At 36.2% G+C, this 20273-nt stretch overlaps 1 protein-coding gene across 2 annotated transcripts in view; it reads left to right on the top strand.

Annotated features, from left to right (window-relative positions):
• Nucleotides 1-19731, top strand: part of LOC136851574 (serine-rich adhesin for platelets-like) — a 77468-nt gene extending 57737 nt beyond the window's left edge. The window contains exons 8-16 of one of the 2 annotated variants that reach the window (XM_067125842.1): nt 2161-2271; nt 2893-3117; nt 3332-3474; nt 3941-4694; nt 4813-5056; nt 5198-5349; nt 5826-5867; nt 13484-13689; nt 13908-19731. In XM_067125842.1, coding sequence (XP_066981943.1) covers nt 2161-2271; nt 2893-3117; nt 3332-3474; nt 3941-4694; nt 4813-5056; nt 5198-5349; nt 5826-5867; nt 13484-13689; nt 13908-13917 — 1887 coding nt within the window. In that variant the 3' untranslated portion in view covers nt 13918-19731. The remainder of the gene's footprint in view (nt 1-2160; nt 2272-2892; nt 3118-3331; nt 3475-3940; nt 4695-4812; nt 5057-5197; nt 5350-5825; nt 5868-13483; nt 13690-13907) is intronic. The other variant, XM_067125843.1, reaches the window with a different exon arrangement.
• The last annotated feature ends 542 nt before the right edge of the window (nt 19732-20273 follow it).

Raw genomic sequence — 20273 nt, 5'->3', positions numbered from 1 at the left:
GAGGAATTTCCGAGGAGATAAAGCTGGGGACATTTACCCTCGGTCAAGAAGAAATCAGTGATAAAGGCGTTACGCTTCCAATGGTGATACTTTACTCCAAAACAAAATAACGTCGCTCTTAGAAATTATCTAATGGCACTTGTACAGATTGTAGTCTTAGTTTTAATATTCGCTTTGGGGATTAATTTAAAGAGTAAGATGAGGTTTCGTACTTTGAAGATTAATATTTTTATATAAAAACCTAATGTAAACATTAACGCTATAGACAGAAAAGATAGTAGCACAAGCAACTAAGCTAATATTATTTGTTAATTGAAAAGTTTTTTATACTTCTAATATCGACATTTTTCTGTGAAAAGGAAAGGAGAAATTGACACTTGAATTCGTTGTAGGAGTCGTAAATTCCAAGTTCTGTTGAAAAGGGTTCAGCACAAAACCAGGACCATTCAATGTAATGAATGAATTTCCCGAAATCCTTCAGACATGTTGTGGAAGAGACAGGCCATATTCCCTCTTGTGTGAAAGAGAAATTCTTTTTCCTTGATGTCTCCTGAAGGAGCGTCTAATGGTATTAGGTCTTGGGTCGTGTTTCTCTTTGAGAAATCACGCTTGTTGAGTGAAACTGTTGTCGGTATTAGAAGAACTTTTCTGTTACTCATCCGCGTCTGCTTACCTATTCATGGTCAAAGTAAGAGTAATTTCTACGTTCGATGGCCCCCAAAAAAAAAAAAAATACCAAGCTGGGAGCATTAGTAGTTATTTTCCAAATTTATTTTGCGTTAAATGCTCACGCGTTTTAAAAGAATTTGAGAGAGAGAGAGAGAATATACCTGTGTGGGTAAAACTTTTATTTATTCGAGTGTAATTCTTCTAGTGCTTGTTGTGCCTTGACTCCAAAGGGTATGTTAGTGATATATGTTATTGAAGTAGTGTTGAATGTTTACGTGTTTTTAAAGAATTTATATCAACAGGCCATGAGAAATAAAAGAGATATATTGACCTGCCTGGGCAAAACTTTTATTTATTCTTTTATGTGTTCGAGTGTAACTCTTGTAGCGCCTGCGTTGATTCCAAAGGTACGTTAGAGGTATAATATTACTGGAGTGTGAGTTAATGCCCGTTCATGTGAAGTTAATAAATTGTGTATTATGTTTTTTCATTACACGTACCAATCCAAGAGGTTGGAATAGGTAAAACTATCCGTAATCTGAAAATAACAGTTTATATTATTTTTTCTTTCGGTGATTTATTACTTTCCAAACAAAATTGGATTAATTGATGTCACCCCAGACTTCCTATTGTTAACAGTCATGAATATGGGTGTTTTGAATGTAAAAAAAAATCAAGTAACCGAGTTTAAAAGGGCTGTAAATTGTTTTACACAAATGTTTTGAATGGAAATATACAATTACACGTGTGTATTTCAAACTGAATCGTACAGCCAGTGGAAAATTACTATTTACATTTTTTATTGATGGTTTTACAGTGAGATTTGGTCGGAAATAATTTGCCAATGTTACATCTGATACCTTGGCACTGGAACCGCAAGGTTCTTCAGTACTCGACTGAGTGCTGTTTTGTTTTGAGGAGAGGAATAGAGACTACTGTAATTTTATATGAACTAAAGAGTGTAGACAGAAAATTCTCCCTCTTTTTAACAGCCTTAGTTCAATTGTATATTTGTGAATCCAAAAGTCAACTCATACGTTTCTACAGATCAGTTTTACTCTTTGGAATGTAGTACTCTTTTATATTTTTACCGATTGATTTTACTATTTAAGCTTAAGACTCTTAACTCGTCCATTGTTAATAAATACCTTCTCGGTATACAATTTAACACTTTTAACTCGTTTTTAAAAAAATAATTGTACCATTCTGGGTTTAATACTGTGAAAATTAATTTTAATATTTTAAGTCTCTAATACTTTGAACTCGTATGTATTTTTTCAAAAATGTATTTTTACTCTTCCAGTCTAAATCTTTTAAGTCGTATGAGGGTTTTCACAAAATTCTTTTACTCTTTAGTAGAATACTCGGCTCGTGGTTAATGTTACTGTATAGCTTTAATATTTAGTGTACAGTTCTACGCTGCCACCGTAGTATGGTTGTATTCTTTATAATCGTGAGAACATTAATCTTTACACCTTATTTCTTTCACAGATAACGCATGTCGAGAACTTCGTATCTAATGTGAATTCTGCTCTGAGGCACAAACACGAACAGGAAAGATTACGTGATATTGCCAAGAGAATAGAGGCATACGAAGCAGTGGTAAGGAAGCTGTATTGTTTTTGTACACAAATTCCATATGTACCACATACAGTAGCAATCCTCATTGAGATTTACTGTCTTGAAATAATCATACCGTAGTTTCTTTTTCATGGGATGTGTACCTTGTACAGAGTTGCACTGCTCATTATTATTTACTTCCTTTTAATATTGTCTCCTTGTTAATCATTCATCTTGCTCAGTGATACTTACTATGTATATAGAAAAAACGCATTAACTTTTTTTTTATTTCTCCGTCGTTTAGAAGATTTATTGATTGCAAATTATATTATCAAGCATCACAACTACGTAGTTCAAAAGATTTCAGGCTAAACCCAAGCCTTTCGTGTTCATAACTTAAAGGGATGACCCCATTAATGGATTAGTGCAAGTAATGTTATGCAGAACAGATTCTATTAATGTAACGCCTCTTCAAGTACTGTCGGTTATCAGCAAGTAATTGCTAGAACATGTAATATTCATTACAATAACGGGAATCGGTTGATCATGTCTTTCACTAAGGTGGTTCTGGCAGTTTGCACAATAATGGAATTAATTAGATTTTAATTACAAGTAACTTTGATAACATTGTTAAATGATGATCACACATTTCTTTTTAATCAGGAGGCTCGTGATGATGAGTTAGAGAAAGTAGTCAAGAATTACTCCGACCTAAGCCTAACTCAGCCTATGCCTGGATGCCCCGAACATCTTCCACGCCACATCCTTCACCACGGTGACCTTAGACTAAGGGACCCTCATTCTTCCAAGATGGATGTACACGTTTTCCTCTTCACAGATCTATTGCTCATTACCAAAGTGACTCAGCGTAAGGCAGAGAAGGTCAAGGTAGGCAATAAGCTTTGCGTTTGTGAAGATAATGTGAGGGTATGGGTATGCGTGTGCTCTATGTACTGTACAGAATTTTATTTATAAATTGTTTTTGAGACCCACAATTTGGAGACCCTGTGCTTAAATACTGGTATATAATGTGGTTTTGTATTTTATGACAACAATTGCAGGCCTTGATGACTAGATTTAACGTATAATTGCTTTCCAACAGATTATTCGACCACCATATCATGTAGAGCGTCTGATTATTGTAGATCTCAAGGATACAAATTCCATTGGCCTTGTCTCCATTAATGAGTGGAATGTAGCTGTGGCGGCATTTACGCTTCAGTGTCCTGACCAAAAAACCCACAGGTAAGTTTATGAAGTGCTCCAGGTTGTTTTTAGACTTTGTTTCAGTAGTATTGAAAGGTAAAAAGAGTTCCTTCAATTTTATATGTATATATATATAATTATAAAATTGTTCTTTCCATTGACACATTTAAAGGAAGGATTTTTTCATTTAGCAAGTCAAGAGCATTTTTAATAGTCTGTTTAACAAATGTTCTGATATCTAACATGGTAATTACCCATGCTAACCAATGAATGACCCAGCCTTCTGTATCATAATGTCCTCATGATTTCAGTTACCAGTAACACAGCAACCTTTAAATTTTAGAATTACATGGAGGCCTCATTTCTTTAGAATGTAGCTAAAATCGTCATGCAAATATTTTTGAATTTTGTAAAGTTAAAGGATTTCAATAGGTCCAATATATGGCTTTTGAATTTCTGTAGAAGACATTTGGTTGAAAAACTAAATGCAGTAATCTCTTTTTAGGAGTTGGCATGATGCCCTAAAGCGTGCGAAGGAGCAGTATAAGGAAGCTCAACAGGCTCGGGACGTAATGATATACGAAGATATTACTTGTGTGGGACATTTGGCCCCTCGATCTCCTCGCCCAGGTTCCTCTAGAGCCTCTAGGGTATCAAGCCTTGCACATTCACACTCAGGTTCCATTGACCTAAATGAACATTCTCCCGCATCCACACACCATCCTCCCAGTTTTGATATGTCAGAAATCAGGGCATCTAGTGCATCCAGTGATGATTCCATTGCTCCCACAGAGGGTGAAATCCAAAGATCTAAATCACTGGAAAGTGGGGCTTATACATCTGCATCCCCACGCCCAGAACGTCGCCCAGCATTTCCAAAAACACCTAACACACTTAGTGTAGTACCTCCTTATTCTACTGGTCAGTCCCTCCCAAATCTTACTGTCGAATCTGCCAATTCCCTTCGTGTACCTAATAATTTGAGCAATAACCCAAAAGCTTTGTCTGCATGTAACCGTGGGGTCTCTTATCCTCCTCCTTCACCTCGCACTCTAAGAAGATCAGCTCCAGTACCTCAGTCTCGAAACCCACCTCTAATAAAAACTAGGCATGTCACTTCCATGGTTGGGTCACCTCAAGAAGTAGAGCAAGTAGATCAAGATGAGTCTTCAAGAAGTGGTGGTCCCCGAAGAATATCACGCACTGATAGAATGGACAATCGTCGCTACCATACAGCTGGTGCTATTGATGACATTAAGGTTTGTAAGTTGGTTCAGAGTATGTGAGATCATTTAAAAAGTGTGTAATATTTGACAGAGTTCTAATGATATCATTTGTAACTAAAAACCATTATTTCATTATTTTTACTGTTTTCAGAAACAAGACACAAAAGATGCAACAATTCATAAGCGTCTCTCCTGGAATTATGGCCAAGGTCCCCCTCCCTCACGGGACCTAGGTAATGATCAAGGAAAACTAGGTCGTCACAAGCATGCTGTGAAGAGCATTTCCTGCGAGTCTATGCATAGCTCGTCAGGAGTCTCGTCAACCTCATCACTTCATCGATCAATGGGTTCTGAAGTTGAAACTTTAGAAAATATAGATGATAATGAACTCGAAGGTGACGTAGTCTCAGTTATATTTATTTTTTCATTTTGCTGTAAATATATAAAGTTTTGAAATGTGGTACACTTTTTCAAATATTGAATATAAAAAGTACAAGCTTAGTACTGTAGTAGAGTAATGAAAAATACTTTTGCAGATGGTGAAAGTACTGTAGTTGACTTGACAGTGAGTGATTGTACCAGTTTGAAGATATCACCTCATATTTCAACAACATATATCTGCCATGACTCTGACATTACCCTTGGTGTATGCTCACAGTACATAACTCAGCCAAACAATGCTGCTGAGGTAAGTTCATGAAAGGGCTTGTTTTTGCAAGATTGTCTATTGGGATGGATATTAGCCAAATAATATCAGTTTTATATCAGTTTTACTGTATTTAGTTTCATATTTCTAGTAAAAACAAGAAATACTGTTAATCTGTACTTTAGTGTTGTCCTTAGATTTGGGAAGTTGTGTACATGGTCAGTGGTCCTTGTTAATTATAGTTTCTTACTCATTGAGTTGTTCACATTACACACAACTGGATGTTATTTTTCAGTTGCATAATGGTGAAGTATGTGTAAAATGTAGATAATGGCTAATTCTGATGTTTTAGCTCGACTGTTATGTTACTTTTTTGCAATTGACTGTTACACACTTGAAACAGGAATGATAATTTGATGTTCTTAAAACCTGCATCATAGTCACATTCAAGATAAATTCTGCACTGTTAATTCAAAGTCAAGACTTAGATGAGCAAGGGAATATTTGTTTGCTTCTAGGTCAGAAGTCGAGGTTACAGCAGATCTCATTATGCTGTCCATGTAAGTGCATTTGTTGACAAGCAAGAGTCTGCACAAAAAATTTTTCAAAATATTTTTGTAGAGAAAAATGGCAAATTTTAAGGGACATTTGCCTTTTTCTTAGATTCATAAACCCAAATCTTTATAAGGATACTCTTTTGGTGCATCTGGAACTGGTTGAAGTTTGGAAACTTGATTTCAAAATTTGGCAGTCTCCCTCTTGTAGGACTGTGGGTAACCACTTGTGCACACAATATTTATACCATCAATTTCTATTTAGCAATAGGGTAATTGTGGGGTGGGATTATATAACAAATTCTTGGGTTTGTATAGTATATCCAAATAAACCTTAGGTAAGATGCATATTCTGTCTTAAAGGAGCCTGGTAGCTACATATGTTGAGCTACCCTGCAGGTCTTGAGGATGTATCCAAAGACTTGAGGGTGACATCCCAGAGGTATAAAGAGTAGTCCGACAGCACCATACACCTGCCCTCTGCACTTGTGGCAACATAAAATTTCCCCCTGAATGCTAGGGACAGGGCAATGCCATTTATTGTTTCCTCACCTGGATAAACAGTGTTGTCTTTGGGCCATGAGCCCCTCATTTTGAGACATCATCTCCTCAGTTCACAAAAAACTCGGGAGAAAGGAAATGCGCGGCTTCTCTCTTGGTTCCCTTTATTCCTCTCTATCTCTCTACAAAGATTCAAAAATGGCTTAGGGAGCACGCAGGTCCCATAGTTCTTTTACGTATCTCAATTAATTCTAAAAAAATCACATTTATGGTACAGACAAGACACACATATCAATTGGTACAACAAATCAGTTTCAAAAAAAATATATATCAATAAACTACCAAAAAAAAAAAAAATGTGCAAGGTACAGGGGGTGGGGGATAAAGATGTGATCACTGAGTACAAGGGGAAACTCAGTATTTGTTTTACAACACAAATACAATTTACAAGGATTACACACACTATAGTTGTCTTATAAGAAAATATTTAACAATATTATTCAATACAGTACGTGCTTCTTAAAAGGGTAGACTTTAAGGACAATTCAAAGTTTTTATCCAGCATAAACACAGGATTGGGAGTGTTCTCTTTGGACAAAAAAACATACATTTAAACAGTCTACATCTGTTCATGATGGGACATAAGGATTTTTTATCACTTCATGAAGCCTGAATGAGATAGTGTTCTTGGATACCTTTTTCTCGTGTTTGCTCATACTGTACTTACAGATAAATGACAGCACTTGGGTCTGAAATGCTGTGTCCTTGATAACTGGTGATATACAGTTTGTACCAGACTTGAGCATCTCAACATGATCAAAGTCTTGGGATGGAACTCAGAACTACTTATGTTTAGTTAGCCACTGACAAGTTCTCCCATCTTTCTCACAATTTGTCCTTTCTCTCAATTCTGTTACAAAAGAAAACAAGATCAAGTTGTATCCCAATGATTGGCTTTTACTGTGTGTGAGACTGTGATTTTGCCTAGTCTCTGTGCCAATGCCATTAAAAAGTCAGTCTTCAGTGTCACATGTTTGTCCAAAGGTCACATCAGAGGCTCAGACAAGGGACAAGGGAGGCCTCACAGGCCCAACATGACATCCCACTCTAGTTATACAAGGAATTCTGCCATCTGTTGAATAGTGGCTCTAACCACAGATATACTCCTTGGACAACACCAACCACCAAAGATGGACATGTTTGCTTGATAGATACCTGCCATAGACTTCTTGACTGAGCCTGACATCTCTTCTGTAACTCTCCAAGAAAAACCTTGCTTTTGTAGGAAAAGTTGGATAGTCCCATCCATGAAGCTAGTGTGCCTGTACAGAGCAGGTGTGGTTGTTTCAGCCGTGTGGGCCATAAGATCAATTCTCTTTTACTCTCCACCAGTAGTGGCAGTATGTTAAGGTACCATTTGGCATGCACCACTGGGGCCTCCAAGATCATCCTGAGCATGTGAGTGACCAGCAAAAGTTACTCTTTGGATCACACAGAATGGAAGGAAGATGTTTACTGTTTGTAAATACTGCCCCATGGGTGCAGGAGGGCATCCTCCATCACTGCCGAGGGATCCAGTATGTACTGGCAAACAAAACACTGCAAGTTTTCTGTTTACCCTTGTGGTAAACAGATCTATCACCAAAATCTCCCTATGCACAAGTGCAGGAACCATTCCTTCCCCACTACCTATTCTTGGCAGCAGAGCTGGTCTGCTATCGCACTCAAAACAGCCTGGGATGTGCCTTGCCAACAGATTTGCAGGATGGTGGTGGGTTGCTCTCATGCACCTGTCTCACATAAAGGTAGACACATTATTCCTCCCTGCTTGTTGGTGTATGACACCATGGTGGTGTTATTGCTCATTAGCACACTACCAAGTGTCTCATCAACTCTTGAAAGGGTTGCATTGCAAATAAGGAAGCCCCATCTCGAGGATGTTGATGTGCAGGTGAGAATCTTGGCTCTACACACCTGAGACAAATGAATCATTCAATTGTAACCCCCCATCACACTTCCAAAAAGTCTGTTAAACAGAAGCATTTCTGGTGGGGTGGTGTTTAGAGGCACTCCTCTTAGGAGGTTCCTGTCCTCCAAGCACCTTGCAAGGTTCCCCCCTTAACTCCTCCATCCAAGGGACTCCGAGTGTCGGGGGATCAGCTGTTTGAGCCACCATGTCTAGGCAACTGTTACTAGTAGTTCCCAATAGGCCAGGAATTATATCTTGGAGCTTTTCAAGGAGTGTGGACAGCTTAGGCCCTTGCCATAACTGCGATGATCAACATACAGAGGTACTTCACCTACTGTCTGGAGATCAGATGGACATCTCCCAATTTATCAAGATCCCCATATTGTGACAAAAGTTAGAAGACAGTCCCTGCCCAGCCATAACGTCTGTTCTGATGCTGCCACTATTAGCCAATTGTCAAGGTCCTGCAAAAGTGGATCCCTAACAAGTGAGCCTAAACTGATAATAGAGTAACTCTCATGAGTACTTTGTGGGCAGTTGCCAGACTGAAGCACAGTACAGTACTTCCTGGGTCTGGATGCATGGGCACCTGGAAGTATTCATTCGTACTTCGTATCTAGAGAGAACAAGAGTTTCCTTCCTTTATAGAAGCCAGCATGGAATGGGCGGTCTCCATATTGAATGGTGTTTAATGTATGAAACTGTGTAGGGGGTAGAGGTCAATGATTGGCCTCCTGCCTCCTATCATTCTCTCCACATTTAATGACTATACAGTGAACCCCCCGTATTCGCGGGCGATGCATACCGCACCCCCTCACGAATAGTTAAAACCGGCGAATACTTAAAACCTCTCTAAAAACAATTAGAACTGCCCATTTTGGTAGTTTAAACACAAGAAAAACCCTGTAAAAATGTTTATACCTGAATATTTTAATAGTTTTATCACAAAAAGTGCATTTATTCATGAAAATTATATGAAAATACAGTAATTAGTGAATATTTCTCAGTGAAAAATACCGCGAATGGGCTAATTTTCAGCAAATAATGGGTAGATATGTTCCACAGAGAAACCCACGAATGTGTGAGTCCGCGAATCGTGAGGACGCGAAAACCGGGGGGTTACTATACAAGCCTGGAGAGAAGGTATTTACAACTTCTAGGGTACCTTTCTCCACCATCCTACGCTTCCATCTCCAGGGGCCGATATCACCAATTTCTGTGGGATGGAAACCGTAGGACCTGTGAGATTAGGGTTGTCTTCTATGAAAGGGAGAGTGTACCCAACTGAAGGTGCCCAGAGGATGACAGAACAAATCCTGACCCCATCCAGAAGTGGGGTCTTGCAAAACTAATCTGACTTTAGCAAAGGACAGGCTTCAACTACAAGCCCAATGTTGATGGCATAGCTGGCCCCATTGCCCTATGCAGGTCCTGAAGGCACTTTAAAGGTCACTGCACAGTGCATAAGGGAGTACTGAGCATAAGTCATCGTCTTCACCGCTGCCTCAACCGTACTCTTGATATGAGTTTGGAGGTACTGAATAATTTCCTAATGGTGAAACTGCTTTCATTCAAATCTGCCTGGTTACTAAACTCACACTATCAATCATGCCCCTTTAAGACTAGATGGCTCACAGGTTCATGGTTGGCATGAGAGGAGAGTACAGTAATAGACTACCAAAATTTTTCCTTCTCTTCCTCCAAAGACACTCCTGAAACAATAAAGCTTGTCTTCATATTCAACTGTTAAGTATTAAGTATAACTGTAAATGGATTAGTTTTACACCATAGCTACAGACTCCATCGCAACCATCTCAGATGTAGAAAGGAAAGCCCTCCACCACGAGTTGCTCCAATCCAAGGTTGTTAATCAGCCCACAGACCAGTGGGTCTACTGTACCTGTAAGTGACAGCTCTCGGCTACTTCTGGGAGATAGTACTTCCTTTTGTTAACAGCTATCATTTGTTAACAGCTACTCCTGAGAGATAATACTTCCTATTAGTCAGTGAAAGGGGCAGTAACTTGGCGGGCTTACTGGAAGCTAGGGAGTTCTCTTGTCCACAGATTAAGTTGCCTGCCTCATTCCTCATTCACCATTCCTTCCTCTAGATGGGACCAGGGCAAACAGTATTACTTTTAGTGCTGGCTCCATGGATGAAACTGACAGTTTGTAAGCTGCTCTAGATACAGCACCAAGCCCATTCTGCTCTTGGATTAGTTTGATAATCTCACAGAAATGTCTGTCAAGTTCTGTTCACAAAAGTTCCACTGGCAATTGATTGTCTTGAATCATTTGAATCAATGGCAGGGAAGGATTGGTATCTCCACATTATCTTTATCCTGTTTTTGCCCCTTGTGATTATGATGCATATTTAGGCCTATTCCAGTGCTATAGTGCACAATCCAAAGGCAAAAAAGGTAACTACAAGTGGTTGTCACAGGGTGGCGCAGCATCAGGTGGCTGCTAGGCTGGAAAAGCAACAGGCCACACACTCTTGATCTTGCCAAGTTAAACTAGGTCATGTTACCCTGAACTACAACCATCCCCCCAACAGCCTAGAATTTGGTCACCAGGATGTCTTGGTTCTGGCACAACCCCAAAGGGTTAACATTATCATGGTCCCAAGAAGAGCAACCTCCAAAGAAGAATGAGCATGGGTAACCTCCAAAGAAGAATGAGCATGGGTAGAGTCAAGGTCAGTTCTGTCCTTTAGAGAAGAGAGAGCAAGTGATTGTGAGTGACCAGTCACACATTGTAGGCGATGCATTCACAGACTCAAATCACGGTGATATGTGTCTCACCAACATATTATCAGCCCCCGAGAATGGTTACTGGTACAACTGTCTTGCCTAATAAAGGAAAGACAACTGTGGGAACACTTCTTAGCCTTCTTGTGGAGGAAGTCTTATAAGCCTTCTTCTTTCTGTGGTCCACAGAGGAGGAAGAGGATGAAGATGAAGCTAATGTTTGCTTGTTATGCCTTTCTTGTACATGAGTGACCAACATTCAATTCTTCTAGTGTCAACTGACAAAGCAAAAATTCCCGAAGGGTTCTGAATAGGAGCCAATGAAACAGTGAAGGGAGTACCAGTGTTATCTTCAGTCACAGTTTCCCCAAGATGAAACAGACACCTAAGCAATCTGATCTTTGATATGCTGTTGCCAGGTTCAAGGGCTTAATCGTTTCATACGTTCTACAAAAGTAAATAAGGAAAGCCTAACTCAAGTCACAAGTTCAGACAACTCATTTGCTCCCATGGATTTTGTCGTGGTCATGGCAGGACACAAGATCTACAACTCATTTGTTCCCATGGTTTAAATCAGCGCTATGGACACCAGTTTGGAACAGCAGGAACTGAGACAGAGATGGAGAACTCTAGGGTTGGTCCTCCTGAACGTTCTCTTTCCCTCAGTGCTGTGAAGGGGGATAGATGGAGGTTGGAACCAGTATGGAAACAGTAAGATGGGATAACAGTGGTTATTACCTTCAGAAGACACTCTCTTTACCTTCCTCTGTCTGAAACCATGTCATCCCCACTAAGAAGAGACCTAGACAAACACTCATAAGTCAAGACACTCCAAACACTCAAAACCTCTGCACACTGAACACAGTCTGCCATGTCCAGAACATCTGCATTGATCATTCTTACAAGGAGAAGCAGAATATAATTTTCAGGCACTATCATTCACAACACAAACACAAAGGGCCGAAAAGCCCAACACAGCCTCAAACACCCATGATGAGACACGAGTAAGATTACTTCATACAGCACCAGTCAGAGCAATGACACTATAGATACTGTGTGTTTACAGGCAATACAAGGGAGACAGCCAATTTTGAAACCTTGTTTCCAAGCTTCAACTGGTTTCAGGTGTCCAGAAGGGTATCCATATGAAGACAAGGTTTGTATCCTTATATGAACAATATTGAAATTTGGCTTGTTTGAGCAAAGGTCAGAGCCATGGCAGACCATAATTCTTTTCAGTGGCATTTTTCCAAATATTTATGAAATTTGAGAAGCATGACATTAATACTTTTATGTTCTTAATATGTGTGATTTCATCCTCATCAGTGTGTATGTGTGTGTGTGTGTGTGTGTGTGTGATAATTGAACTTTATAGTTTGGTTTCCATTTTTTTCACAAAGTACATACAAAGATAGTGCGTAAAGGTACAATTTTTTTTTTTTAATTGGTTCATAAATATCTGCTAAGAAAAAAAAATCTGCTAAGAAAAAAGAATCTTGACAATAATACTTTTACAAAAAAATACTTTCATACAAAATACTTAGTGACTATTTAAAATTAAATTAACATCATAGTTTAGTGCTTGAAAATAAATTTTCATACTGAACATTATATAATGTTTTAGTTTTGCATGCATATTAGCATGAACCATCTAGAATAAGTGTGTTTGTCTTGCCATGCTTTTGAAATTTTCCAGCTAATTTAAGTGTTAGCTATATTTTTCTTGCATAAAGTATGCTTACATTTGCTTAAAATGCCACGTTTTTTCATTTTCAAAGGTTTAATGGTTTCTTTAGTACTGGTTTTTTACTCAAAAACTGTATTTGATTACACTATGAACATTATTATTATTAAAAAAAGCACCTTAAATAGCCTTCGAACTCATTTGTTGGGAATGTAGCAGTCTTGTAAAAAAAAAATTACATACTGTTCCTTTTTGAAGAATGTTAACCAGTTCACTTTTGTAAGTTTCAGTGGTGAAAATACTCATGTGCAGTGTTCTGAATAGACTGCAATTATATTCAAGGGGTAACTTCCACTGATTGTTCACATTTAGATTCAGATTCTTAAACTGGTGATTTTAGCATCTTTATTTTATTTCATTGACGAAGAAATTGCAGAGATTCTGTATATTTCAAAATCTACTGAACTTAAAATTTCTTCATGAAATTAAGCCATATCCTCTCAGTTTTGCAAAAACCTAAGACAGTTTCTTGATGATGTTGAATCTGACTTACAGTATTGAACATCAAGTGGGCCGTTTACTGAGTACATTTGAATAACCTGCAAGCATAAAGTAAATGACACTTTCATTATTTCTTACCTATTAATCCTAAGGACTAGTTTTCAAAACTAGTGTGCAGCACAAAGAAGTCTGTTTACAAGAGCATTTTCTTTTTGCAGCCAAGTGAAGGTTGTGAGAATCTGGTAAAGATTGATGTCTCAGAAACAGATCCAGGGATTTCATCTGTTCAGATAACTGTCACCGAGGGTGCTGCCTCTTCTTCCTCTTTGAATTTGTCCTCATCAACCAGTGAAGGTGCCTCTTCAAAGTCTGATAATATGAGAATGAGAGAGATTTTGTTGAATGATGCATCCGTTGAGGCTTCGTAAGTACACTTCATACTGTTTATCATTATATGAACTACAATACTGCTTCCTAATGGGTAATTATGAACTCAATTGATAGGCTATAGAGATTTGAAGATAGTCATTCAACTACTCATTCAACTACTTATTAATAGCTAAGTGCAGAGACCATTCTGATGGAGGTAGGAAATGATACATACCATGGATTCAGTAGTTTTAAAAGATTTTCTTTTTACAGTGATGTATGAGTGGAGCCAAAGACATCCTTTTGAGGACAAACACTACTCCATTGCTGCCTCAACGATGTGATTGTAATTTTATGGCACCTTTCATAGCCTTATCCATTGTGATGTCAGCTTGAGGTCATACTGAAGAGGAAAGAAAGAGATTTAATTCAGGCCAAGAAAATACAGTTTGCTGATGGTGATGGAAATGTTAAATTAAAGTTATGTTTAACCACATAACTAATCATGGGTGATATGTTACAAGACATTGTTTGTTTTGAACCTTTACATTAGAAATCATACAGCCTTGTTTGTGCTGCTACTTGTGATGGTAAGGTCAAGGGGTAGGAGGGATCATAATTGAAAAAATGGTCTACTAACCTCCTTTTCTGCAGAACAAGAATGAAATATGTTGACCTGTGTTGACTTTGATATTTTTATGCCCCTAACCTCCTACGCCTTCCAAAGTTGTTACTATGGTCCACTTGTGGCTTGGATAATATACAGACCCACCAACTCCTGTGTGCGTGTGTGTGTGTGTATGTGTGTAACCTTCATATTTCTTTTGTACATTCCACTCTGTGGCAGGACGTATTTATTGTTTCATTTTCTAATCATTCCATGCATCCTGGTATCTATAGCTTATACCCACAATTATATGTGGATTTTGTATGATACAACTGGATACCAGCAATGCATAAAATCTCTATACAGTACAGTAAAATAGTATAGTATAGGCCTATGTATATATGTGTATTGACATTATACCTTTTTGTGAATTTCAACTATTTTTATATCCTAATCATTCTGCAAAGCTGCAACCTAGTCCTAGATGCTCTAGTTCTTGTTAATTATTAACAATGGAAAGAATGTTGAAATTTTTTTCAGGTCTTTCTAGAAAATAATGTACAGTCTATTTTATATTGTGTCCTTATATCCTAGATCTATAAATATATATAAATATATAATTAAATAGATATACATAGTTCCTTACTGAGTCTTTAACCAGTGAAGAAACACTTGTCATTCTAGTTAATGGAAGTTGATCCTTGTGCAGATTTTTACAGAAAAAAGTGGAATTACAAACACACTGTATAGCTGTAAGCCAGTAAGCACAATGCAATTCGTGCTGGACTTTTCATTGTGTTAAGATACTGTAATAACTTGAGTGATTCTGTTGTAAGTTTCAATATTCTGCTGTTGAGTTAAATTTTTATATCAAGAAAAAACAATATATTGAAGCAATAATCAGCTTTACCAAAAATAGCATATTACGACCACTTGTTATGTATTTGCGTAATTTCAGCATACAGTAAGTCTTGTACGACTTCGAAGATTTCCATATCCTGTATTACTATGAGTGATGGAACTAATGACAGATCTGCCATTACGGGAAAGGTGGAAGAAGACGCTGCACTATGTCAAATTACTTCAGTAGTCTTTTTGTTTTAGATCTTTCCAGGATCTCTGGTAACACTGGCTTATTATTGATACAGTATTTCATGTCTTGTTTACATTTTATTATCATATCACTAAAAGCCTTTCTACTTGATTCATGTGACAATCTACTGCATGTACTGAGTGAAGTAGTTTCACAGTATTACATACCATAGTAGAAATATCTAGACAAAATGATAAAGAATATAGAAAAATATAGATGTTTTACCTTTATGGTGAATAATCATTTTGTGATTGGTATTCAGTATTAAACATAGATTAATAGAATGTATTAGTAAATCTATGAGTTTGAAACAGACTTGAAGTGAAGTATGTGGAAGCATTTTTCTTTAAACTTGTTAAATATCAACTCCAGTAGAAGCCAGTTAACAAGAGATCTAATCACAAACTGCCTTGTGTTGGGTAATATGAACTTTAGGTACAACTCTTCAGCAGACTCTTTAAGAGTTAAGTATCTGTTCATTGTACCTATACTTCAAAGTCCACACTATGATAAATAGTTGTTAGCCTGTGTACATAAGATTTCTTATGACCACCTTCAAGAACGCTTGGTTGATATGCATATCTTGAGTTCTTTTAAAAATTCTGAATTTGATCTAAGGAATTTTTAACAAAATAGGCAGATAATTATGAAGCCATTATGTCATGCTACAGTGTGTAGAAAATTTGTGATACCTTTTCAAAGAGATTTTAAAAGATTCTGATCTTCCATCAAAACAAGCGGTAAGTCTTAAATTATGTGGCTGTGTTTGTGTCTTAGCTTTGTCAAGTGTCTTTTTCTGGGGAGACAAAAGACACTTTGACCATGCTTGCTATTTCTCTTATGAAATTTTGCCCTTTAAGACTAATTGCTCATTTTTCTGGTAATATAAGGCTCAGGATATGCTTGAATTATATATATATATTGGTGTGTTATACTATGTATATACATATGTATAAAAGTATATATGTAATATATATTTAACCATATATATATCTCATATGTATATATATGTCTATGTATATATATGATCATACACACACACTCTGTACATATACACAGAATTTTTGATAATCTGTAAATACTGCAGTTGATAACACTACAGCAGTATTTAGTTGGAGAATCACTTGCATAATGCACTGTCCAGCTGTAAGTGCATTGATATACAGTTAGACATTCCCACTTCAGGATAAATTTATTTTTTGTGAGGGACATTTTCTTTTATAGATACTTGACCTGTAATGCTCAGGTGACAATGCTAAGCTATCATCTAAAAATCATGGGTTTGATTCGTACATGAGTTTTGATATTCTGAGAAAGTTACTTGCAAAGTTTAGCTAGTGCTTATGATTTATCTTGTTGTATGATTTGTTCAAACTGAAAAACAGTACCTTAAGTTAGAAATATTAAGCCCTATACAATAACCCTTTTTCATTTTTGCTGTTTAAACTGTAAAATATCAGTGGTATCACAGTGACTAGACTGTAACACCGTCTGCTAGTCTTGCTGAGATTTTTAGCTGCCTCAGATTTGTTGTCTGACACATACAACAGTGTCATGGTTATGGTCACTAGTAATGATAAATATATATCCAAGGGTATGTATCAAAGTGGTTACTTCTTTATGGTACACCTCTGACCATTGTTATCGAGAATGTTATTTAGATGCAATCTCATTATGGGTAGTGCTAAATGAATAGTATATTTACATGAATTGATTGTTCATCTGGCAAAGAGTGTGACTGCAGTACATATGGTTTAGATTCAACATAAATTTGGTGTATACTATAAGCAATGAAACTGCATAAGATAGTGTTATGTGCAGATAGTACTGTACTGTATTTCCCTCATTGACATTTCACCTGACAGACCATGTTGAAATTCTGATTGCAATGATATTACAATATTTTATGTATCAGCATTACATAAATATTCTCTAGCATTTGCACTTTTAAATTTAATTAGGAATTTCACTTTATACAAATGCACATTACGTAACAAGGGGCAAAAATATTTTCTATGGTATTATATCACGAAAAATATTTTATCAAAACTACAGTTGTTAACACAAAAAGTAAACCAACAGCCTTATAAAACAATCATTCAATTCAGATTCACTTTTTAGTCTTTATAAGTTGCATCACTGCAGTCTGGTTACAGCACTGCAAAAAACTGACAAATTCAGAAATTTTACAACTGGGAAAACTGTACCTTACTACCTGCATAAAATATAGATAAAAGTATGAACATATTTGTACATAGATATACTTCTCAGTTATTTTAAAGGCTAAAAATTTGTAGGATTCATTAATGATCATTAATTTCACTGTGAAAGGCTAGTGCTTGTGTAATATGCCATTGAGTATGGCAAAGTAACTATAAAATGAAGATAATTTTGCCATAAAGATTGTACTGATAGTATGTACTGGGATTTCTATGCCTTGGTTAAATGAGGTGGAGTTGACTGTGGATTTTTCTAGACAAGCTAATAATGGAATTGCTTACATAGCTGAAGATAGGAAAAAGCCTCTCAAAAGCTATTTGGATTATTATATGTGAACATATTTTACTTAACTTTGAACAATGATTTAGAATTCTCTAATTCTTTTTTTTTTCTAGTGACTCCCTATGCTTTTCATCTTTATATTCAAGCTTAAATATTCCCATGAATCATCCAGTAAAGCCAGCTCAATTAATTTGCAATTTTCCACAATTAAGCAAGTTTAAGAAACCATTTGAACATTTTGCATGGTATTGTTTTATTAATACATTTTTACATTGCTAACAAATAAAATTATTCAAACTGACAAATAATCCTTATCTCGTGAAAGACTGAGAGTAGTATGTCTGCATACAATGATGTTCAATTACACATTTGAAGGCATATATGTTGCATATTTGTACACTGGTACTGTATGTATATGTGAACATATATACTAGACATGTATGTTAGGAAAATCATCCTGAGTGTTTGCTAAGCTATCTTTCAAGAGCCCAAAGAATATCAGATATAACGACATTCACTTTTCCCAAATCATTTCATCTCCTTTAGCCCATAAAATGAGTACTCCACTGACTTGTTGAATACAAAAGCAGTGATATAAAGTAACACAAAATAAGTACAACTTAGTGATTTTGAATTATTGTAATGCTGCTATTATGGTAATTGTTACAGGTACTATAAGCCTAGTGCAGAAACTGATGGAATTTTCAGATTTCATTAAAGCTTATTGTGGAATAATCAAAACAGAAAAAATTAAGATTAATATTTATATATATATGTATGTATATATGCAGTATACAATATATGCACTCATATATAAGAAAATGTGTGCATTTATGTGTTGTAAATGACAGTTAATCTGGAGATTTTCTTTAAAGCTATGGAATTATTTCAATCCTATAATGATCTAAAGGATGAGAGGCTATGAAGGAGTTTTACTTTTCTGGAGAAAAAGCAAGCCCTCCCTTATGGTTAGCTGTCTTCCTAGCGTACTCTCTTCCTATTTGCCAAAGTGCAGGAAAGCCCACCAGCAATGTTAACTTACATGTGGGAAAATTTTATTTTCCATGTGAAATTGATCTGACAAGTCTATCAAGTTTCTAACTTCTTAGATATTAGCAGGATTGATCATAATCTGTAGTCATAGCCTTTCTTTCAACTGACGTGTACAGTCCATGTACGGTTATACTGTACATACATATAATATACTTTGTTCATAAATATAATACATATATGCACACACTTGTATTCTTGCCAAGTGACAATAATACTTTCCCAAGAAAATGCTTTCTCTATTTATTTTGTTTTATGTAATACTATATACTAACAAAATCTGCAAATGAAAAATTGCACAGTATAAAAAGTTATACGCAATACCCCACTTTTTACTTATGTGTTATAATTTCTTATGCAGTTCTTTTGGGAATGGTATTTTCTGTGGGGCCTTTAACTATTTTCAATCTTTCAAGCACTGAGTATATCTAATTAATTTTGTTTGAACAGCTGCAAGATGTTACATGGACTTTAGCAAACAGTTTATTTATTTGAGTAGAATAGGTTTATTAGTTTTACAAATAATTCATGTATAGAATCTGCTTTAGGTGTTTCTTATGCTGTATAGCCACTTTGTATATATTTATCTTTTTGATTCCAAATATTATTTTAGTGAAGTAAAGCAGCGTGCATAGCCGCATTAAGTTTTCCTCTGAAATTGTAGAAGGAATAAATAAAATTTTCTCTGAGTATTTGTATATTTGATTACACAGATCTTAATGTCGATCATAATGTTATAAAAATTACGTATTTGGTTGTATAAAAAACGTAATAGTGAACTGAAGCACTTATCATATGACTTTATAGCTTTTGTAGTCTTGTAAATACAGTTGTCAGTATTAAAACATAGTATGTTATTCCTCTTATGTTTTACCATTTCTAGGTGCAATGAATGGCTTTGCAAACCAAACTGGATACATATATAACACCTATTGATTGCTATGTATATTCTATGAATTTCTTGCATATGCCACATGAAAAGTAATGTTCAAAAACTATAGTAGCTAAATTAATTTTGGCAATATTGTTGTTTATCCTATTTCAAATACTGTATACCAGTCAGTAAAAAATCTTCTAGCCTTGTACAGCTGGTAAGAATTCTGTTAAATCTACACACAAAACCCACCAGCGGAATGAGTACTAGGTCATCTAAAGAAAAAATAAATAATTCACTGAGGATACAACTTTGAAATTCTTCAAACTATAATTTAAATGGAAAATATCATAAAAATGTTTTTATTGTTGTAAGCACACAAAAATACGATGGAACTAGAAATGATGCCCGATATGCAAAGTTAAAACTTTTAGGCAATGACTGACACATACTGAAGAAGAAAGCTCTTTACAGCATAACTATATTACAAAACATAAACTCTTAAAAACAATT

The sequence above is a fragment of the Macrobrachium rosenbergii genome, chromosome 23 (genome assembly GCF_040412425.1).
Source record: "Macrobrachium rosenbergii isolate ZJJX-2024 chromosome 23, ASM4041242v1, whole genome shotgun sequence".
Lineage (NCBI taxonomy): Eukaryota > Metazoa > Arthropoda > Malacostraca > Decapoda > Palaemonidae > Macrobrachium > Macrobrachium rosenbergii.
This window is presented reverse-complemented; position numbering and strand designations above follow the sequence as displayed.